The sequence below is a fragment of the Tauraco erythrolophus genome, chromosome 20, assembly GCF_009769465.1.
Source record: "Tauraco erythrolophus isolate bTauEry1 chromosome 20, bTauEry1.pri, whole genome shotgun sequence".
Lineage (NCBI taxonomy): Eukaryota > Metazoa > Chordata > Aves > Musophagiformes > Musophagidae > Tauraco > Tauraco erythrolophus.
In genome coordinates, this window is record NC_141484.1 from 582,695 (window position 1) to 604,960 (window position 22,266).

The following is a 22,266-nucleotide window of genomic DNA, read 5'->3' on the forward strand; positions in this document are numbered from 1 at the left end:
GGGCGGGCGGCAGGATGGAGCGGCTCGAGGGAACCCTACGGGTGTGGGTGCCGAGGCTCAGCGGAGCCCGGCCCGAGCCCCAGCCCAGCCCGCCCGGGCAGCGCCCGCGGTTCCTCCAGAGGCTCGGCCTCGGCTCTGTCTGCCTGGTTGGGTTTGGTGCTAGTGGGCAGCCAGAGTTATGGTGGGAGGGGCTGGGTCTGTCTTGCTAGTAGGGAGTGAAGCGGCTGTACCCTCCTCGGTATAGACTAGCCTGCAACATCAAAGATGAAAAAAAAGCCAATCAGTATTTGAGAGAGAGGCAAAGCCCAGTTCTTCCCTTCTTTTTTCCTTTTTTTTCTTTTCCTCTTTAAAATGACACCAAATCACCTCTGTCCTTGGGACATGAGGGGCGGGCAGGGCCGAGGGTGCCCAGCGCTGCCCAGGCTCTGGGACAGAGGCAGGTGAATGGGCTGGGGGCTGCGGGGTGCCCTGAGCCCTGGTGCCCACAGCACAGCACCAGCTGCTCCAGGACCACCGCGGCCAGACCTCCTCCCGCCTGTGGCGACCGTGGAGGAGCCCGTCCCCGTCCCTGTCTCTGCTGCAGCGCTGGGCTGGTACCCACCCTGCCCATCCCCACGGGACGGAGGGGCCACGGCCCCTTGCTAGTGGCTGCCCGGGGCCGGGGGGGTCAAAAAAAGAAGAAAAAGACGGGTTGGTTTTGAGATCCTGCCCATCGGTGGGATTTTTCATCTTTGATGCTGGTTGTGAGGCTAGCTACAAGCCGCGGCGAGCGGGAGGGCTGCGGGCACCGGCGCACACACGTGCTCCCGGCACACAGCTGTGTGCCACGGCTGGGGACACGGCCCCGCACCGGGGAGGAGAAGGGAGGTCCCAGTCCCCAGATGGGGCCCTGGGGTGCTGCCCAGGCAGCTGGTGCGGGGGGCAGCGGGCCCCCGGGAAGTGGCACGTGTGGGCGACTGCACGGGGCGGCCCCTGGCTGGGTGTAATGGGGCAGGTGGGTGGAGGCCGGGGGGGGTCTCCCCTCTCACCCACCCGCAGCCAGAGCCAGGCAGGGGCTGCGCTGCTCCTGCTGCTGCTGCCAGCTCAGGGCTCGCCCTCTCCTACCCACAGCTGCCCCGCATCCCTCGCCTGCCCCGCACCCTGCAGGCTCGCTGGGCTGCCATGCCCGGCCCCCCTCCCCGGGCTCGTGCCGGGAAGCAGAGAAAGGCGGCGGAGGCTTCTCTTACCATGGTGCCGATGCTGTACGTGGCGGCGGGGCCGATGGTGTGGTGGTACGGGTCTGCCGCTGCATACACTCTGCCGTAACTAGGTGCAAACACAGCGGCGGGCGTTAGTGACTGGGGTTGGGGTCCCGTCTCCCCTCAGCAGCCCCCCTGCCCTGGCTGCTCTGGGAGCCCCCTGGAATCTCCCCGCTTCTCCCTGCCTGGGCACCCGCCCCAGCCAGCATGAGCCCCAAGGGAGTGCCCGACACCCTCACTGCACCCGGCTCCGTCCTCATCCTGGGGCACAAAAACTGGGGTGTGTCAGACCAGGCACTGCAGGGGGTGAAACGGGCATCCCCCCGCCCCGGAGTGATGCCCGCGGGGCAGTGGCACTTACCTGTCGCTGTACGCTGCTGCTGCTGCCGCGGGCTGGGCGTATCTGTAGGCGGCATAGCCCCCCTGCAGCGGAGGAGAGACTGTCGTCAGGGCAGGGGGCAGCACCAGCCAGGGGAGGCTCGGGGGACCGGGGCAGCTGGGCACCCCCTGGGTACTGCCACGCAGCAGTGGTGGGACCGCATGGGGAGCCGGTGCCCATGCCGCCAGGCACACATCAGCCTCATTACCATTCCCCAGGGGCTTTCACAAACATTAACCTTAAAAAATTAAATTTCCAGAGGAGAGAATGTCACCTCCCTGATCGCTTTAATGAGGTGTCACGTTAGATAAATCCTTCAGCCGCCCGCCTGAAATATCGCCAACGGCTTCTTAAATATGGAGGTTAAACGCCGGTGTAAGACAGCGCACGGCGCTCGCCGGGGCCGTAAATCCTGCGCGGTGCTGGCGCTGCCAGGGGCCTGGCTGGGGGCACAGGACCCTGCGCAGTGCCACCTGCTCGTTCCAGAGGAGCCACACTCGCAGCCATGCTCCGCCTGGGCTCCAGCTGCCCGACACGGAGCCCCCCAGTACCGCTCACCCCCCGCCCTGGCACAGGGTCCCCGGCGCGGCCCAGACCACGGCACGGCGGCACTTACGTAGATCTCGGCTCCATAGAACCCGTCCTGGTAGACGACCCTGCAAACGAGGCGGAGGCGTCAGAGCGCGTCCTGCGGCACCGGCACGGATCGGGGTGACGGTGAACTGGGGGAGCTGCTTCCAGCAGTGCAGCTGGCGGTGGGTGAGGAGCAGCCGTGCTGGCAGCCCGAGGGCATGGCCCGGCCTGGGACTCCTGGCAGGGAGGGCACGGATGGGACGTGGGGATGGGCGGAGGGCACAGCTGAGGCCGGGGGGGCTGCAGGGACGGAGGAGCCTGTGGCACGGTCACTGCTGGGAGCACCGGGCAGCCACAGATCGCCGTGGCCGTGCCGGACACCGGAGTGGCCGTGTGTGCTGGGAGAGAGAGTGTTTCCATTAAACCAACACGGCTGGAATACCAGTCTGTGCTTTGGGGCACAGGGGTCAGAGGGGTGACCCCGAGGGCAGCCGCTGGGGCTTTCACGGAGCCCGAGGCTGGGCAGGTGCTGGGGGAGCTGCAGCTCATTCCCCCAGTGTGAGAGCTCGGCAACGCCGGCGCTGATGGCAGCAGAATCAGAGCAACGCGGCGGCAAACGGACCCTCCCGCCCCCGGGCAGGGGGTGCCCCCCACTGCCCCGGTGCCTGCTGCCACCCCGGTACTCACGCGCCGTAGGTGGGGATGGGTGGCGGTGGCGGCGCAGCCCGGAAGGTGTTGTAGACGGCGCGTCCTCGTCCCCGTAAGTGTGCCCCTCGGTATGCCACGGCCGTGCCCGTGGCGGGGTACGGGAACCCCGTTACTGCAGGAGGGAGGGGGCGAGCGTGGGCCACCTGTGGCAGCTCCCCACTGCGCGCGGCTGGGACCCCCGCAGCCACTGCAGGGCATCCCATGCCAGAGCCCCCCTCTGAGCGGGGACGCGGGGGATGCAGGGCAAGGGGATGGGTGGGGTGACGGGGCAGGGGCAGCCGTGCACACGGGGGTGCAGGAGGGGGAGAGGCGCCGGGGGCTGCTCGCTGCTCAGAGCGGCAGTGGGGTCGGACACGGTGCGGAGCCGACATTCGGGGGGACCCGCGGCGAGGCTGGCCCCGACCCAACGTTACCTGCGTAGAACTCGGGGCCGTAGACTGCTCCCACCACCGGGTTCAGCTTCCAGCCTGCGGGCAGCGAGAGCCAGTGAGGCCGGGGGCACCCTCCCGTGGCGTGCCCCCACCCCCGAGCTGGGCTCCAAGGGGCTGCAGCTCCCATCCCCGGGCAGCTGCAGGGCGCGGGGTGCCCCGTGGGGCTGCACCTCACACCGGGCACGGCCGCTCTCCCGTCTGCCCGGGGGCGTGGAGGGCGTTTGGCGCAGGAGCTGCGCGGCAGCCCTTACCGTTGGTGTAGGGGTTGGCAGCCTTCTTGTTCGTCATGACACGGGCCGTGGCGTTGTTCACCTGTGGGGAGAGGGGACGGGAGCTCAGTGCCGGCGGGCAGCGGCGCTGGCGAGGCCGCGGTCCAGGGCCCGCTCGGCCGCACTCGGCGCGCGTCGCTGCTGCTGCAGATGCTGGAGCGAGGGATGCCGGCGCGCAGGGAGACGCAGGACAAGTCTCTGCCGCAGCGGCCCCGCTGCGACGCGGTCCTGCCCGTGCCCCTGGCCAGCCCAGGCCTCCCGGCTCCAGCGGCAAGCTGGTGGCCGATACCCTGACCAGAGCGGAGCCATGCTCAGGCTGAGCCCCGACACTGCTGCCAGGCTCGGCCACCCCCCGTCCCCACCCCACGCCTGACCCTGCCTGCGGGACGGACACACTCGCGGCAGGAGCCCTGGGTCGCTCCTGCAAGCACCCGTGAGCTCCTGCCCGGCTTTGTCGGACCATGCTCTCTGCCAGGCAGGGCCCGTCCACAGGGCACCGCTGGGCGCTGCCGGGATTGCATCCTGCTCCCTCCGCCGCACTGCCCGCCGCTCACCGGGGGTCAGCCCGGTGCTGTGCAACCAACAGGCAGAGCCTGATCCCTCCACCAGGCTTGAAGAAATAAAAGCCTCGAGGGCTGGGCAGCACAGCACTGCCTGGGCACGGGAGCCCTGCGTGGCATCCTTGCCCCCCCGGCGCAGGGGAGGTGGGGACGACATGCAGAGCTCTGCTCCCTGCAGAGCTCAGGACGGCTGCGTGGCGGGCATGGGGGCTGCGGGCACCTGGGGTCCGCCAGACCCCTCTGTAACTGGCAAAATGCAGCCAGAGCCTGGGCTGGTGCCCCGGCTCTGCCCACATACGGGAGCTTTGTTCGAGACGGATGCTCCCTGCACCAAGCACCGGCCATCCTGGCATCTGGCACGCAGGCTCCCGTGCCGCGTTCACGGACACATGCACGCGCTGGGCAAGCCTCCCCCAGGGCATGTGGGAGCAGGGTGGAACCCGGGGCCACCCCAAAGTGCCCCCTGCCCAGCTCTGCCCTGCCCGCAGGCCCGGGCGGGTGGGGGACACACGCACACGGGGGCATGGCACTAGCACACTTATCTGAGCACCTCAATCTTCCGGCCCTCTACGATGGTGCCATTCAGCTTCTCCCGTGCCCGGTCGGCATCTGTGCTAGTTTCAAAAGTTACAAACCCAAAACCCTGTGAGCAGAGGAGAAAAGGAGAAAGAAAGAGACAGAGAGAGACAGAGAGAGGGTGCGGGGACAGAGAGAGAGAGGGGGTGAATCAGGAGAGCTGGCGCAGGAGGTGAGGCTGCCGCAGTGCGGGGATGGAGAGCACGAGCCGGGGCCCCGCTGGGTCCGAGGGTCCCAGCTGAGGCCCCAGCATCGCCCGCGAGCTGGGAGAAGAGGCTGGGAGAGGGCACAGAAAGCGAGGAAGATACGACAGAGACATCCACACACAGAGGGACACAAGCTGCCTGTGCCAGGGGGCAGAGTGAGCCCTCCCCTCCCTCCGGTGCACAGGGTGCAGGGACCCGTACGGCCCCCCAGCCCGCGCAGGGCAGTGGGACAGGGCTGCCCCGAGGTGGGGCAGGAGAGGAGGGGAGAGCGGGCAGAGGAGCCCCTGGCCCCCCCGGCTCTGCCTGGCCCCCTCCCCAGGGCTTGCCGTGACGGCACCAGCCACGGGCAGCGCTCACCTTGGAGCCCCGCTCGTTGAAAATGATCTCCACGTCCAGGATCTTCCCGAATTGCTGCAAGCAGAGAGCAGAGGGGTGAGCGCCCACAGAGCCCCTGGCCCCGTGCCCCAGGCTGCTGGCACAGGGCTCTGCACCCAGCCGATGGGCAGGGGGCTGCCTCGAGGGACCCTTGGTGCCGTGCAGGGGAGATCCCAGTCCCTCCCGTGGCACCCGCTCTTCCCGGACTCGAGGACTATGGCCCAAGATCCCGTTAGCCTGCACCACGCTGAACCCCGGCGAGGGCTGGGAAGGGGACGAGGGGAGAGGGCCAAGGGCTCCCTCCATGTCAGTCCCCGCTCCGTGCCCGAGCCGCGGCATCAGCCCGGCTGTTGACCGGGGTGCAAACCCTGCAGGGCATCGCTCCCGGCCAGCACCCGCACGGAGTCGCCCCGCTCCCACAGGCTGGGCAGGACGGGCCCCTGGTACGGGACAGGGCTGGGGTCCCCGCGGTGCCACACGTGGAGAGCAGGGGACAGGGGTGGTGGAATGGAGCCGGACTCACTCCGAACATTTGCCGCAGGTCGGGGTCCCGGAATCGGAAGGGGATGTTGGAGACGTGTAACCTCTTGGGCTGCTGCTTGTCTGTGTTGTCTGAGGAGTGTAGCTGCTGGCTGTCTGTCTGTGCCGCCTCGTCCGTCTGCTGCGGGAAACACCGCCGGCTGTCAGCCCCCAGCCTCGCCAGCCCCGTGCCCTCGGCGGGGTCAGGGCTCAGGGACTGTCAACCCACCCCATGCTTGGCCCTGTCTGCCCCCAGGGACACCCCGGACCCTGCGGGCCCCAAGCTCCAGGCAGCACCGGGGGTCTCCCAGCAGCCCGGCGAGTCTCTGGATGCCAGAGGGGGATCTCTGCCTGCAGGGACTTGGGGAACACCCAGCCTGCGGATCCAGCCACTGGCACCGCGGGCACCTCCCCGCCTTGGCTGGTGCTGCCAGTGGGGTCAGGGAGTCACCCACCCCATGAGTGGTGCCAGGGACCTGGGGGGCGAGTGCTGGGGCGGTGCCGGGAGCACACGTGGGGAGGGGGAGGCCTGGGAGAGGAGGGGGTGACCCACTTCAGGGCCAGCCAGCATCGGGTGTCCTTGCACTGGCCTCTCCGCCCGTCAGCCCAGTGCCACAGTGCCCGGGGGTCGTGACCACGGCACACGCGTGTGCTGGGGACGGGGGTGGCAGACCCCGCACGTGCAGCTGCTGCAGCCGGGCTGGGAAGTGCTCGGCTCAGCGCTTTCCCTGGTGCGGCATTCCAGCCTCTGAGCGAAGCTCTCCGGTGGGATGGCAGCCAGGCAGGTAGATGGCAAGTGATTAGAAATGCCAGGGAAGCTGCAAGGGAGCGAGCTGGCGGCACCCAGCCTGGCACCCTGAGGCACCACGGCCCAGCAAGCGCTGCTGCCCCCGCACCCCTCCTGGCAGCTCCGGCGCTGCCCTCAGACCCTTGCCCACCCCTCTGGACGCCGCTGCCTTACCGGTACCGTCTGCGTCCCTGCTATGGACTGTGTGCTGGCGTCGGTGCCCGGCTGCTCGGTGTGGCTCTGTGCTGGTGTGTAGAGGGTCATGGCGTGCTCCGGTACTGTGCTTTGCCCCGAGTAGTCCTGCGTGGGGTGGGGGTGCGGCGGCGCGTACTCTGCGGGGATCCCGTTCTGGGGGGGCGGGGGGTACTGGGCCGGGGGGTAGGGCTGAGCCATCGCGTCCGGCGGAGCCGTGGCGTCCTGGTTACCCTGCCGAGACAGCGGCACCGTCCCCCTTACACACCGATGTCCCCAGGGTGCCCGGGCTGCGACCGGACCCAGGGAGGGGTCCTGGTCCCCACAGCCAGACCCAGACCACCCCCAGACCCCCCACGTGTCCCCCGCCCCCAACAAACCCCTGGGCTGACTGTGCCATGGCAGCTCCTGGGTGGCATCGCCCGCAGCCGAGCCCCTGTCCTCTCCCAGTCCGAGGCCCCACCTGCCTGGTGCACAGGGGGTCCAAGGCCGTGCCCCCACGGGGCTCAGCCAGGGGAGGCTGCACATCGCCCTCTCCTCGGGAGAGGAACCGGGGCAGCCCCTGCCTTGGAGCCCAGTGCAGGGCACGGCCCAGCCAGGTTGGCAGCGGCACCCCGGGGGCTGCAGAGCATCAGCGCCTGCCGGCGGCAAACTCGGCGCCCCGGTGATGGTGGCGGCAGCGAAGGGGAGCGGGGCCAGAGAGACAGGGAGGGGGGGCTGGGGAGGGAGCGATGTCGATGGCTCCTTGGCAAACACCAAGCAGGGATCAATTAACTGCTAAATATTTGATCAGCCCTTTGCTCTAACGCAGCCGGCCTGGCCGCCCCGGTCAAACGGGGTGAGATGCACCTGTGCCACGGGCTGACGGCTGCCCACTGCCTGCTGGGGGGCGGCATGGGGCTGGGGAGACGGCGTGGGGCCACCAGCCCATACCTCTCCTGCACACCCACCCACTCACCCTCCATCCTTGCGGCCCCGTGTGCACCCACGGGCTCTCCCCCCTTGCACACATGTGCGCTGCACCCGCTGTGCCATGCTGATGCCCACCGTGATGCATGGCAGCAGTCCCCGCCGGCAACTGGGCAGCTGCGAATGCCCGAGCCAGTGCACGGGGCAGCGCTGGCAGCCCCTCGGATGCTTTACAACCTGCCGCGGCAGCCTCTCGCCCGTGAAATACATCTGTGGCTCAGCCCGTGGAGACAAGCTCCTTAATTGTGTGTGCGGCCGATTTACGGCGCGGAGGGACGGCGGGGGGCAGGCGGGGGGGCCACGATGCCAGCCACCATCCCCCAGCCGGCAGGGCCGTCGCGCCTGCGAGGGCGGCAGCGGAGTCTGCGCCGGGGGCTCGGCGGGGACCACCTGCAACCCCAGCGTGAATAACCCGCTACAGATCTGCAAGTCATGCGTGGCTCCCAGCGCCCGCCCGTGCTGACTCAGCTGCTCGGGACGCGCCAGCCAGACGCACCTGCCAGCGCGGCCGGCGCTGCCGGTGCCGCAGGACGGCGGAGCCCCCTCCCCGGCACAGCCCTCTCCATGGGGTAACACTCCCGCCGGCACCAGGGGTGCAAACCCCACTTTGCAGGCTGGAGGGCTTCCACCCTGCGCTCAGCCTGGCCCCGGCACCTGCGCCCGCTCCGGGGAGCGGGCAGACACCGAGCGGCCGCAGCGGTCACGCTCCCTGCGCCTGATCTGCCCTGCCTGCAGCCCTGACGCCCAGGGCTCGGCCCTCCCTGCCCGCAGCACGGGCAGCCCGCAGCGTTCCTGCGTGTCCCGGCTGTCACCATAGCCAGGACCAGCCACCGCCACAGCGGGGACAGGCACTGCCACCGCAGGGACCATCCCCACCTGCCCAGGTCTCGGGCCCCGCTGGCTCCTTGCCAGCCTGTCCCGACAGCCACGTCCATATCTGTTATTAATTAGGGCTGTTGCAGCGCTTGTCAGCCCGACTATTATTTCATCCAGGGACCATTAGGTTCCCCCGTTTTGCTGCTCGCCGGCACCGGCGCTGCCGGTGCTGCAGCGGTGCAGATCTACGGCTCCCGGCGCCTGCCCACACCAGTGCTGCCCCTGCGGCCCCGGGAGGGGCTGGGGATGCTCGGCTTGGTGGTGGGGGGCTGCTGGGGGGAGGGCCCCGCAGGGAGGCGGACGGCAACTGGTTTGGCTGCGTGATGCTGGTTGACGTCACGGGGAACCGGCTGCTGCGCGGCTCTGCGCTGCGTCCTCCCCGCCAGCTGCTCGGGGCTGCCTGCGGCGTGGGAAAAGCCCCGTCCCTGGCAGCGAGGGGACCCTCTGCTCCTCCTGGGGGCGTTATGGGGGCCCAGCCCCACGGCAGCCCCTGAGCCTGCTCCAGCAGCAGCCCCTTCCCTGGGGCCCTGCCTGTGCCCAGTGCCCGGGGGGTCTGGGGGACCCACTTCCGCCCTCCTAGGGGAGGCAACCAGATGGCACCGACCTGCAGCCAGGTGCTCCCAGCGTGGGGTGCCCAGCGCCGCAGGGAGCCCGTGGCGTGGTGCCGGCCCGGGGGGGCCAGGGACAGAGGGGATGGTCCCGCACGGCGCTTTGTGGGGCGGCTTTCCGCATTTGTGTTAAAAGAAATTCCGGTTATTGACAGCCCATGGCCCTCATGTAGACAGCGAGATAGGGAATGAGTGCGGTGCCCGAGACTGAGCGCGGAGCGAAGCCGGCAGTACTGGACACAGCGTGGGGGACATGAGCAGCACCCCCCACCCATGCTGCCTGTCCGGGTGGGACGGCGGCAGGGCTGCGGCACGGCCCTGAGCTGGAACGCCGCAGCCCCAGGGACGCAGCAGAGGGGCTGGGATGGGAGCCGCAGCCTCCAGCTCTCAAGGGGAGAGCGCCTCTGGGAAGTGTGGCACATGCTGCTGCGTCCCGCAGGCTGGCTGGCATCCCGCTGCCTCGCTGGCATCCCGCTGCCTCACCTGTGTCCCACTGCCTCACCAGCATCCCGCTGCCTCACTGGCGTCCCACTGCCTTGCCAGTGTCCCACTGCCTCGCTGGCATCCCGCTGCCTCCCAGCTTCTTGGCAAGAGCATCACACCCAGGAGGTCGGGGCCAGGGGAGCCCCCCAAAAGCGGCTCCATCCAGCCGGCTGTGGGATGCTGCTCCTTGATCCCAGCTGGCGGGACTGTGGTGTCCCCTGCCCTGCCCACAGCTCAGCCCCACGCCACCAGCCCTGCGCAGCGGTTGTCGCAGCAGGCAGGGGGGTGGGTATCATCTTTAGCTGATTAAATGTCCCTCATTAACGAGTTTCTTTAATTAATGAAGTTTTTTTGTTTGCTCCACTTGCTTTCTCCCCACCGCACTCTGCCTCCTCAGCACAATCCAGGCCATTTCCTTTCAAGTCATTTAGCGCGTGGGGCCGGTTCCTGCCGACGCCGCACTTTGGCGGTTGTGCTGTCAGCTCGGGGCTGACGACACCGTTTTGAACATTTGCTCCTTTTTAAGAAAATAACGCACCAGGAGCCCCCGAACGCGGAGGACGTGTCTGAGCAATTAGCCGAGCGCAGAGCAGCTGCGCTAACGAGAGAGAGGGCACCCGCTGGCCCTGGGCACCCCGCGCTGCGCCGCCGCACCTCGCCCGCGACGGGCGTCCTGCCAGCGCGGTGCGATGGTGCAGAGTGAGAGCTCCCCCCAGTTATCGACCGCTCACGAGCAACCACCACCTGCTGCCGCCCACCTCCAGCCACGCATGGGCAGTGCGGTGGCCCAACAGTGGCCCTGCAAGGCCAGCGGGCGAGCTGTGCCCATGCTCAGCCAGAGCCTCTGCTGGCACACACAGTCACGATTTACAACCAGGCGGCCGCCTGTGTCGGGGCTGCTCCCCTTGCCCGCAGCCCCGCAGCCACGGCAGCCGCAGAGGTGCCCGGAGTCTCCTCCACAAGCCTTGCGGCCATCCCGCCGGCTCGGCCCATCCCGGCTCTCATCTCCAGCCTGGGGCAATGCCCACCCTGCCAGCTCTGCCTGCGGATGCCCCCATCCTGCGCGCCGTGCCCAGGCCAGCGCTGCTGGTGCAGAGGCAGCACGGCACCACTTGGTCATGGCACACGTGCAGCCTGACTGGGCAGAGGTGTGCCAAGCCCTAGAGCAGTTGGGGAGGGGGCACGCACCTCCCCACTGCCGGTGAGAAGGGAGCCCTAAGAGCATCATGCACCAAGGGGCCCGCAGCCATGGGTATCTGTGAGGCAGCACGGATCTGCGGGCAGCTGTGGGCAGCCGTGGGCAGCCAGCCCAGCTCCGGTCCCTGATGCCTGCAGCTGTCCCACTCCCTCCAACAGGAACCAGCCACCCAGCGTGGGGTGCAGCGAGCGGCCGGGGTCTTAACCCCACCACAGCACTTGGCAAGGAGGCCGCCAAGATGATGCTCCTCCATTTCATCACCAAACCGCAAAGCCTCAGCAGGCAGCATGTCCTGCAGGCAGGGTGGGCGGGGTGGGCAGGGCAGGTGGGCAGAAAGCGCATCGCCCTGACCCAGGCTGGCTCCTGTTTTCCCACTGTCAGGGCGTTCCGTTGCTGCACGGCAAGACAGCCTGTGCCAGGGCAGCTGCTCGCTGCTGCAACGGGTCTGCAGTGTAGCGAGACCAGCCGTGCCCACTGGCAGGATGCAAACCTGGGGCTGGCATTGGCTCTGGCACAGGGACGGCGATGGGAGCATCCGCCCTGACGCCTGGTGCCTTGGAGCAGGGCGCCGCAGCAGTGCCGTGCCGGGACGGGCAGCAGAGCCAGGCTCAGCGGACGCTGCGCTGGTGGCGGGAGGGTCCTCGCGTGGCCCCACGTGTCCCCCGGGCACCCAGGGGCCACGCGGCTGTGCCGTCACTGCGAGGCCGTGCCCGACGCGGCTCATCTGCGTGACAGCCGCAACGTGCCCCCTTCGATCCGGCCGCTCGCTCATGCTAATGACTGTCAACATGAAACAGAGGCCGTGAAGGGGAAGAAAATTACTCCCTGAAAAGGAATTGACTGATCCCCGTCATTTCTCACGGAATCACTGACCTGTGAATATTTCATTACCCAAAACGCTGCGCCATCCATACAAAGCAGCGCGCCCGGCCCGAGCTGACACCTGCCGCAGAGCCCCCGGCCGCTGCGGGGAGCGGGTCGGGGTGGTCGCCCCAGGGATGCCCCAGGACAACAAGCTCTGCCCGCCGCAGGGCTGGCTTCTCTCCTGCCCAGAACGGGGCCAGCGCAGCCCCGCAGAGAGCTGGGGGGACAACGGGGGAACGAGCCCCCCAGGAAGGAGCCGCGAAAGGAGCCGAGGAGCTGCGGAGGCCGGAGGTAGCAGCCGCCGCGCTTCGTGTCTTCGTTACCGGGGCGGCGGGGAGGGCTGAGAGGCGGCGAGCGGCGGCTGCCAGGGATGCCGGGGTGGGGAGCACGGCACAGAGCAGTGGGGCTGGGGGGAACGGGCAGGAGCCAAGGGGCAGGGGCGACGGCACAATGAGGAGGAGGAAGAGTGCGGAGAGGGGGAGGCAGGGCACTCCTATGGCATGGGAAAAAGACCATTTTTCCAGGCTGCCACAAGCTGTCCAGGCACCTTCTGCCCACCCTCCCCGTGCCGGGACCCCGCAAGACAGGAGCTGCCCAGGGCAGCGGGGCCAGCTCCTGCCCTCAGCCCCGTGAGCCGCTGCTGGCAGAGCCCGGCTGCCCCCAGCTGCCAGGGGCCAGGGCACGGCCAGGGCCGGATGCTGCTTCCCCTCCGCCCGCGGGAGCCCGGGGAGGACGGACGCGGCGGCCACGCGACGCCCAGCAGGATGGGGACCAGACAGCAGCCCGGGCGCAGACCTGGTGCGGGTCCCTGTCAGCTGCCACGCGGGGCAGGGAGCGGGGTCCGGCCCCGGCTCCTGGCTCTGCCAGCCGGAAACTTCGGAGCTGAGGCTGCATGAAATATTCATGAAGTAAATGGTGCAATTTCATCTGCATTCAGCCAACTTCATGCATATTTCAGAGTATTATGAAATGATAATGTTGTGTAACCGAGGCGAGACCGGGGTGCTTGGGGGGGCTCCCGGCTGCCCCCCGTGTGCGCACGGCCGACACCTCCCAGCCTCGTGTGTACCTGTGCCGCTGCGCTGGGCAGGCGCCGGGCTGTGACACCGCCGGAGACGCGCCAGGATCAGGCCTGCAGCGAGCGGAGGACGGCAGCTCTGGGACGCGTGGCACCCTCCTCCCTGCCGAGCAGCGACCAGCATCGCCACCGGCGCCAGGGCTCATTTGCAGCAGCTCCCGGAATCGCCAGCGGTGCCAGGGCACCACTGGCAGCAGCTCCCAGTATCACCGGCAGTGCCAGGGCTCACCAGCAGCAGCTCCCAGCCCCAGGCACATGCAGCTGGAGGGCGGCAGCCATGCCAGGCCCCCCGGAACAGCTCTTCTTACAGGCACAGCGGAGCAACACAGACCCGCCGGGATTCCTGGAAGCACTCGGTCCCCAATGGCCACCAAAGGGGCTGGGACAGGCGGGCACGGGAGGCACAAGCTTTGCTGCAGAGTCTGGGGACGAGGACAGGCTGGAGAGGACCTGAGTCCTTGTCAGCATCCGCCTGCGCCCTGCGGACACTGGAGCAGCGGTCGTGGCAGCCCGTGCACCGCACGGCTCTGCGTGCCAGAGTGCCCAAGCCATGCCGGAGGTCATGGCCCATCTGCTGCTGCCAGCGGTGCCGGGGGCAGCCACGATCTCCCCGCTGCTGGCAGGGGTGGGGGCTCCGGAGAGCAGCTGCTGCTCTGGGAAGTGCTGCAGGGTGCCTCGTCCCCGGTGCACCTGGAGGCACTGAGGGGCTCTGGAGGGGACGGGGCACCTTTGGGTGGCTGTCACAGCCCAGGTGGAGGCGGGCAGGGCTCAGGCACTGGCAGGGCTATGGTCCCTCCCAGGCCCTTGAGCGGGTCCTGCTGTGGGTGGGGGAAGGCGAGTGGAGACGGGGCTGTCGGGCCCATTGCGAGTGCCCAAGAGCAGGGCTGCTGCTGCCAGGGCTGCCGCTGCCAGGGCTGCCAGCTCCCCGCCCTGCCCTGGGTCTCTCAAGACGAGCACAGGCGCAGTGCTGGTCTCGCTTCCCTGGCCACTCCTGGCACCACGGAGCAGCTGCTCCTGGCTCCCCAGCCACCGCCGCCCTTGCGTGGCACAGCCGGAGCGCAGCTCCCGTCACCAGCTGAGCCCAGCCCGGCTGCATCCCAGAGAGCAGCAGGACCAACAGCCGCGTCCACCAGCCTCATGCCTTCCCCGCAAGCACCGTGCCACCTCCAGCTGCCATCCCCGCATGCTGCCCGGCTCCTCCTGCGCTGCGGCTCGCGGGTCCCCATGGAGCCCCGCCGGTGCTGCGTGGCACCCAGCCCCACGAAGCCCTTCACACCCAGGAGCCCATGCGCAGCCCCCACCACCACCACGCCACTGCCGGTGTGCCAGGGCCCCGGCACAGCCGCACGTGGCACTCGCTCGCGCGCAGCCTCAGGAGCGCGTGGGCGCTCGGGCAACCGCGGACCCGCGTGTGCGCCCGGACGAGCTCTCTCGCACAGCCCTCTCTAATAGGCAGTCAGGAGCATAATTTTTCCTCTAATTACATATTCAGCACTTCTGAGAAAATGAGATTTTGGTAATTCAATTGGACTGAGAAGCAGGGCTATAATAAAATGAAATTTGTAACAATCGCCCAGTTAAATTAGTTAAATGGAGAGGAAGGAGCTGTGGAAAATTGACCCCTCGATCTCCTAAAGACTAATCAGACATTTGAACCGAGCTGCGCTAACAAAGCCCCCAGGGGGAAACCGGAGATGCTGCGAGGGAAGAGACGGAAAACAGCCAGGATCACATCATGCCATGGAGGGCACCCTCCCTGCTCCAGCCCCAGGGTGGGATGGGTTTGGTGGGGAGGGTGCTGGGACACGATGCTGGTGCCATGCCCTCTGCAGCTGGTGCCGTGGAGGCCACTGCCACCGCTGGCTCCTGGACATGTCCCCTGTTCTTGCCAGGCACCGGGGCACAAGGGTGCACAGAGGATGGCAGGTGGTCCCTCTCTGCCAGGGACGTGGGCAGCCGTGCCCGGCCATGGGACCAGCGCTGAGCAGTGACAGCCACCGCAAGGACACCAGGACGGGCACAGGCGCGGCGCACCGCGCCGGGCAGGCACACCGGTCGGGAGCGGGGCGTCTGGCGAGCTGGAGGGGCTCTGCGGCAGGTACAAAGTAATTAGCCTCAATATTTATCTTGTTGTTCATCTTTTTTTATTTTTTCTTGTGAAAGAAAAAGGAGAAAAAGACTAGTTTCTCATTTGCAAGTTAATTAGTCTAATTAGCTCTAATTAAGAGCTCCCCACACAATGCAGATCACAAATAAGCTGCCACTGTCGCCTGCTCCCGCTCTTCTCTCCCCGTGTTTGATTTTATACCAGAGCCCTTTGAAGGCCGCGGCTGGTGCCGTGCCGCGGCGGGGAGGTGCCGAGTGGGCGCAACCGAAGGGGGAACGCGGGATGCCACCAGGATGGGGGCTGCTCCCTGCTGCAATCGGTGCCAGGGCTCCTCCGGGCACATTCAGGGGTGGCCCCGCCATCACTCCCCTGGGCACCCCGTCCCGGAGCCAGAGCTCAGCTCACCCTGGGCTCTCCCACCCCCTGCACCGAAGCGGGACCCTTCCCCTGCCTCCCTCCCCAGGCAGCTCCTGCCCGCACGAGGGGCTCTGCCCGCACCCCTTGACCGGCCCCGCTGCCGGTGGACAAGCTGGCCGCACACCCGGTACCCACGGGTCCTGCCGGGCAGCCGCGTGGGGATGCAGCCAGCTTGAGCTCTGGCCCTGCCAGCGCAGCGTGTCCCTGGCCAGCCTGGGCCAAAGGACAGGGACAGGAATCTGCTGGAAAACACTGGGCTCACCCCAGTCCCAACGCTGACAGATGGGCAACCACGCACGGAGCAGAGGGGGAAGTGAGCGGCCAGGGCAGGAGGGGGCACACTGGGAGCCGGGCACAGCGCTCCGCCACTCGGCCTCACCGCCGTGCCACCGCAGCACCCCCAGTCCCTTCCTCTGCCCGGCTCTGCCGCAGCTGGGCTGGAGGGGGACGCGACGGCCGCAGGGAGCACAGGGTGAGGAGCTGGGGGCCGGCGGCGTGCCACCCTGCCACCCGTCCTCCCGCGCCGCCGGGGAAGAGCTGCCGCGGGGCGCTGGGAGCTGCGGCAATCATGTCAGCTTATGTGTCATTTTCTACTCGGGTACCGCGGGCGGTGAGGGATTGCTGCTCGGAGACGGGGAAAATCATGACAAAGTGCTGCAAGCCCGGCGCTCCGGCAAGGGGGAGCGGGAGCAGCCAGACCTGCCTCACCGCCCCACCACGGGGGGTACCGCGGGGCCACCGGCGGGCACCACCCCTACACCCCACAGCGAGCCCCATGCCAGCCTGCTCCTGCTGGCACACACCAGCCACTGTGCCTGGGTGCCAGCCACAGGGACCTGGTGGGCACATGGCCACCCTGGCTCTGCAGACACGCACCAGTCCCAGCACCCATTTCAAGCTGGCGGGAGCCCTCCCGGGACCAGGGTGCAGCTGCCCCCTGGCTCCCTGGCAGAGGGGGAATGGCTGAGATCTTTGGGGGTGGGATTGGGACCTGGCTCAACAGGTGGTGACCCTGACAGGTCCCCAAAGCGCCAACCTTCCCGGGCAGCACCAGCTGGTCCTGCACACCGAAACCCCAACAGCACCAGCACGGAGGTGGGGGCTGCCCCAGCACTGCTCCCAGCACCGTCCCCGCAAACCGCCTCCTCCGCCCGGGTCTCCTTCCAGCTCGGCTCACTCTGTTTAATAGGTGAGTGCTGCCAGGGCTGGCACCTCGGCACGGACGGAGCGAATCCTGCTGATGCTGTGCAAAGCCCAGCCCGCCTGTAAGATCCGCGCAGCGCAGCCAGGACACGGAGCCTGCTGGGGCGACACCAGAGCTGGCCGCTGTCAGAGCAGGCTGGGTGCTCGGGAAGGTGCCAGGAGGGTAAAGCGGGACCCTGGCGAGGGGACACCAGTGGGGGACAGTGGGGCTCGCGGGGGATTTGGGAACCGCACCCGACCCTCCCGCAGGCAACACGTGCAGCCCTGCGGGACGCCTGTGCCACAGCGGCCACCGCAGACCCCGTCACCTGCTGGGACGTGGCATTCCATCCCTCCCGGCCAGACTACGCCCAGGCCAGCGCTCCCCCAACCCAGGACACACTGAGCTCGTGTCAGGGGCTGCTCCATGAGCTGCCAGCTGGGCTGCAGTGCCAGCAGTGCCACGTCACTTATGGCCCTCGTCCCCAGGAGCGAGGAAGGACGGCTGCTCCCACCTGGCCGGATGAGCGCCGAGCAAGGTGGCGCAGGATAAAGCCCTGCAAGGGCTGCCCGTGGTACGGCCATGCTTGCCTGCGGGCAGCGGAGGTGCGAAGCCCTGTGGGCAGCGGGCACTCCAAGCCCCCTCGATGGCAACAGCATTTCACAGAGGTGGTGACGGCACGGCCGGCACTGCAGAGCCCCCAAACACACGCTGCTGGGCTCACACCGGGGCTCGCACGGGCACAGCAGGGCTCAGCGGGCGATAGCCGTTCCTGCAGGGAGCAGCCCTGGTGTGCCAAGGCCCCGATGCGAGCGGGGATGTGCAGTCACTGCCTCGAAGCCCTGCCCAGCTCACCAGTGCCCGTGTGTGCGCTACACTCGACCTGCACCCCCAGGCTCTTACTGGGGGCTGCCGCTTCCCGGCAGCGCTCCCCGCCCAGCCCGGCTCCTGCCCCTCTGCCCCACTGCCCTGGCCAGGGCGTCCCAGCACCGGGGACACCCGGCTCCTTCCTCGGATGTTTGGGTCCCTCCTGTGCCAAGACCCCTTCCAGGTGCTCCCCGATGCTGGCGCGTTCCCAAGCCTCCCTGCACCGTCCCAGCAGCCCAGCCCCATGCATGCCCAGCGTGCCCACTTGCCAACACCAACTGCACTGAAGGGACTACTGCCCTTTCCGGGGAGGCCACCGCACCTCTCAGTGCCCCCACCGCTCACCAGCTCCACCACCGAATCCCATCACTTGACGGACACAAACCCTGGTGACGGGGCAGTGTTGCTCCTGCTGCCTGCAGGGCCACCACGCCGGGATCGGTGCCGGCCACGCGCCGGGGGCTGGCAGGGGCTGGGGCAGTGGGAGCTGGCGTGGGCAGCCCACACCTTCTCTCCTAATTAGCCTTTCTTCTTTGTGAAACCAAACCCCTCCACCGGCTGCCTGTAACGCTTTAAAAAATGATAGATACTAAATCTAATTTAATCTACTCATTCACCCATCACTACGGTACTAAAATAGGAATATACCTATAAAAAGAGCATCGCCAGGCAGTGGGGGCCTAAATTACAGCTATTGTGGGAAAACCAGCTCTGCAAAGCTAAAATTAATGTCAGTGTTTTCAATATATTAAAAAAAGGGAAAACGTGTTTTTTGCAGCTTTAAAGCCCGTCCTCGGCCGCGCGAGCGAGGCGGCCGCTGCAGTGCGGGTGCTCGGCCGGAGCCGGGAGCCGCCGCGCCGGGTGTCGCGTCTGTGCGACGCACGAGCAGGGGGAGAAACCGGGTTTGAGACGAACCCGCTGCCGCCACTCGCTACGATATTGCTCGGAATAGACTTGCTCCCTAAAATTACAACACGCTAAACTTGGTAGCAGCCCTTTGGGAAAGGAATTTTCCAAGTAGCCTTTTGCAGAAGCTGCTTCCCGGCGGGCCGGGCGCTGCTCGGCTGAGCCTCCCGCGCCGCAGGCTGGGCGGCGTGGCGTGACCGCGGCACCGGGGACGCCCCGGCGAGCGGCACCTCTGCGGTGGGTCTCAGCCCACCCGTACCCCAACCTGCCTCACGGCCGGCCCCGCACGCACGTCGCTGCCTGCGCCCAGGTCTGCGCCACGCTCCTGTGCCGACGCTGAGCCTCAGAGCCCCGAATCGGCACCGCGCCTCGTCCGGGAGCCATCACCCGCTCGCTTACGGTTACAGCGGTGACGCTTTTTAAGCAGCGATGGATTCCTCTGTCAAGGAGCCACCAAATCCTCCCTCTGCGCCCAGGTCCTCGCTGAGCGAGAGCTAAACGTTACCGCCAAGCCGCACCGAAGGACACGGTGCTCCCGCCTGCCCTGCCGGCGTGGGCTGCTCTGCCATGGGCACCCACCCTCCTGCCATGCACCCTGCAGCCCCCTCCTGGCCCCCCGGGAGCCCTGCTCCTGCCCCGGTGCTGCGTCGTGGCAGAGCGAGGGGCAATTCCTGCACGCAGCGCGGCTGCACCATGCAGAGTGCCGCGCACCACGGCTCCTGCCGCCGGGACCGAGCGCTGAGCTGAGCTGAGCAAGCTGCAAGGTGCCCGCAGCCGCTCGGACGAGCCCCTCGCGCCGACAGAGCCCAGTGGCACCTGGATCTTCCCTGGCACTGGGCTAATCAAAGTTCTGCAGACAACTTCATTTCTTGGTTGTTCCTGCAAACGCCGGTGCTGTCGAAAACGCCGGGGCTGGGGAGCTGTGGAACACGAGCAGCCTCCTCCGGATCCAAGATAGCAAATGCCAACGAACTCCCTGTGGTGAGAGCACGTGCCGGAAGAGGACAGGGCCAGTTACTGCACATCGGCTCTGTGGCCCCCCAGCTCTCAGCCCTCCTGGCCAGCCCAGCCCAGCACAGCCTGGCGTGGCAGCAGCCGGTGGCCAGCACAGGCCCCTGCGGCTGCGGGGCTCAGGCACCATCCTCCCCAGTCTGACACATGGACATCTGCCTCCCTACATACACACACCCCAGACAGGGAACCATAACCCAGGGGGTCTAAACCGAGCCCCCTCGCAGACCCCACGCCACAACACCCTCAGGGAGAGTGGGTCAACCCCTCTGGGTGTCCCTGGCTGCGGACAGGTGAGCCAAGCCGGCTGGGCAGAGCCCAGCTCCGTGGCGGGCACCCATGGGCAGAGGCAGCCTCACCCCCTGTGCACTCCTCCAGCGTGGCCGGGCTGAAGGTGGGCACGTCCAAAATCCAGAGTGAACCTGGAGGAAAGCGCCGCTGCAGAGCGAGCGCCATGTGCCAGGCAGGCCCACTGCTCAGCCGGGTAGCACAAGGCACCGGGTGGCAGCGCACGTCCCAGGCCCCTTCCCCGTGTGACAGCTGCCAGCGACGTCCTTCTGCCCGACGCCTCGTGGCAACACGCGCCGGGAACACCCCGTCCCCCAGCGCTGGGCACAGGACCTCAGCGAGGGACAAGCCCTGGGAAGAGGACGGAGATTTTGGCCTCCATCGCGCTCATTAGCTGGGTGAAAATCCAACTCCAAATCTCTTAATAAAACCCTCCTTCCTGGCTCGCGAGCCCAGAGCTGCTGCCAAGGAGCAGGAGGCTTCTGGGAGAGCGGGGAGGAAGGGACGTGAAACGCGATGGCCAAATTAAACCAAACAGGGCGGTGGGGAAACTGGGAGCTGCTGGGAGCAGAGCGCCGTGCATCGCGGCAGAGATGCTCCTTCCTGGGGACCCCGAACCCCACTCGTGCGCAGCCCAGCGGGGCGCTGGCAGCCCACGCCTGCCTGCAACGCTGCCGGCCCTGCCGCCTCCCGCCGCAGCCCGGCGAGCCGGCAGGCAGCGCGGCTGGTCCGTGCCGGAGCGCTCTGCAGGGCGCGCGGCGCAGCTGAGCCCCTCGTGGTGGCGGGGGGACAAGGGGATGCCGGGGGGACGAGGGGATCCCGGCCGGAGAGGGGAATCTCCCACGCTGCTGCCCGCTCCCAAGAGGGGCTCTGGGCCCCGTTCCGGTTCAAAGCAGCCCCGCGCTCCCTTCAGAGAGACACAAAACCTCCCCAGGGACGGTTCCTGCTCGGCATCAGACGCGACCGGGCAGCCGAGCAGCGTGGGGACCTTGGTGCAGCCTGGGGAAGCCGAGAAGGAAATCCAGCCCAGCCCCCCTCAGCCCCCCCCGCAGGAGGGTGCAATAAATCACGCACCCGCCTTGGCCGGCCTCTGCAGCAGCCCCCGCGTGAGCCCCGGCCCCAGCCATGCACCATGGCCACCGCTGCACTTGTATAACCAGTGGCAGCACCGGCTTTGCCAGCCCCATCTCCGGTGTGCCGGATGGAGCGACCCTGGGCCTCACCATCCCCACCGCCAGCACGGCCATGCTCCGGCTGCGAGCTCGCTCGGACACGGCTACGGATGTCCCGAGGGACCAAACCGCTCCCCAGCCCTTCCCCGCTGGGGTGGGAGGGTTTGCACCCGCGCCGCCTGTCCTCGGCTGCCGGGTGAGCCGCGCAGGCCGTGCCGAGTGCGGTGAGGATGCTATGAATTTTTAAACTCCTGAAAGCACAAATGGAGCAGTTCGCCTGGCTGGGAGACGGGATTTCCAACGCAGCAAAGAGGCTTTTGAAGAAAACGCTGCCTCTCCAGAGCTGTGCTTCCGCAGGGACGACAAGCATGGATACCCGGCATGCTGGGTCCAGCGCAGGACTCCAGTGCACCCCGCGGGACGGGACGCCCTGGCCAGAAGTTAAGGACCAAACCAATGGTCCGGGGACCCTCTGGCCGGGCTGCCCGTTCCTGGGGCTCGCCCGGACCCGTCACCCCCCCAGGGTCCCTCTGCAGCACCTTCCTATCGACAGCAAGACAAACCCTCGCGCGCTCAACCCCGCGGCCTGGCTGCAGACACGCATGACATGACGGCACACACACATACGTGCACACGTGTGTGCATGCACAAGCTCATCACCTTCCCTTCTCCCCAGAGGCTGCTCAGGCCACGCAGGAGCCTCACTCCTTTACCCGAGCATCCACCGTCGCCCCTCGCCTGTGCCGAACAGCAGCAGCGCCGAGGCAGGGAAAGCGCTGGACGCGCGCCGGCGGCTCTGCCTGCCGCACTGCCCGCGTCTCAGCCCGCTCTCCGGCCCTGGTTGTGCTCCCAGCCGCCTCGGCAGAGAAACCGGAGAAACCCCAAAGGAATCGCGGCCACCACCACACACAACTCGCCAGTGCTGCGGGGCCGGGGCCGGAGAGGCCCCGTGGCCATGGAGGAAGCAGTTAAGCGCTGACCCTCTGCCGAGAGGGAACCGGCCAGAAACACGTGTGAACCGGAAAGCAAAGAAAAAAATCCCCCGGAGAGGATGACTTACCTGTTGGAGGTAGAGGAAGGCTGGAGGACAGGGGAGAGAGTGAGGAAGCATGCCTGAGTTGGAGACAAGGAGGCAGCCCGAGTTAGCCATGGAGCACAGCATGTGTCGACAGGTAGCCGTGAAGCTGCTCGCGGGTCCGTCCTCTTCCACGCACCGCTATCCTCGTCTTTCCGGCTCGCCCCTCGGGCTCTCCCCTCCTCGGCCGTCCCTCCCGACCCCTCGGCGCTAGTTAGGGGGGTTCATCGGCGGCGGGGCCGGCTGCGCCGCGCCCCGGGACCAGCGCTCGGCCGTTCACTTCGGTGCCATTAGACACTGGCGCGGAGCGCACGGTCTGCAAAGGGTGTGCGTGAGCCAGAGCGGGAGCGG

General features: G+C 67.7%; 1 protein-coding gene across 3 annotated transcripts; it reads right to left on the minus strand.

Moving 5' to 3' along the window:
• Window positions 1-205: 205 nt before the first annotated feature.
• RBFOX3 (RNA binding fox-1 homolog 3) lies at window positions 206-22,002 on the minus strand. 3 transcript variants are annotated; one of them, XM_086624204.1, is made up of 12 exons: window positions 21,901-22,002; window positions 6,796-7,047; window positions 5,839-5,976; window positions 5,298-5,351; window positions 4,709-4,801; window positions 3,581-3,641; window positions 3,312-3,365; window positions 2,878-3,010; window positions 2,234-2,273; window positions 1,600-1,661; window positions 1,227-1,305; window positions 206-250 (listed from the first exon to the last, which is right to left on the minus strand). In XM_086624204.1, exons 1-12 carry the CDS (start codon window positions 22,000-22,002, stop codon window positions 206-208), a joined length of 1,113 nt encoding a protein of 370 aa, XP_086480330.1. The 3 variants fall into 3 exon arrangements, with proteins under 3 accessions (XP_086480330.1, XP_086480332.1, XP_086480331.1); XM_086624206.1 differs by lacking the exon at window positions 21,901-22,002 and having other exon boundaries at window positions 1,600-1,678; window positions 2,230-2,273; window positions 2,878-3,041; window positions 3,268-3,365; window positions 6,802-7,044; XM_086624205.1 differs by lacking the exon at window positions 21,901-22,002 and having other exon boundaries at window positions 5,839-5,973; window positions 6,796-7,014.
• Window positions 22,003-22,266: the final 264 nt, after the last annotated feature.

Bases quoted from the DNA above. Each gene is read 5' to 3' on its own strand.
- RBFOX3 (XM_086624204.1), bottom strand. From the start codon at position 22,002: ATGCTGTGCTCCATGGCTAACTCGGGCTGCCTCCTTGTCTCCAACTCA. The intron at 5,977-6,795 runs GTAAGGCAGCGG...TGTTTCCCGCAG, and splicing joins CAGGGACGCAGACGGTACCG to CAGACGGACGAGGCGGCACA. The intron at 3,366-3,580 runs GTAAGGGCTGCC...CGCTGCCCGCAG, and splicing joins TGCCAACCCCTACACCAACG to GCTGGAAGCTGAACCCGGTG.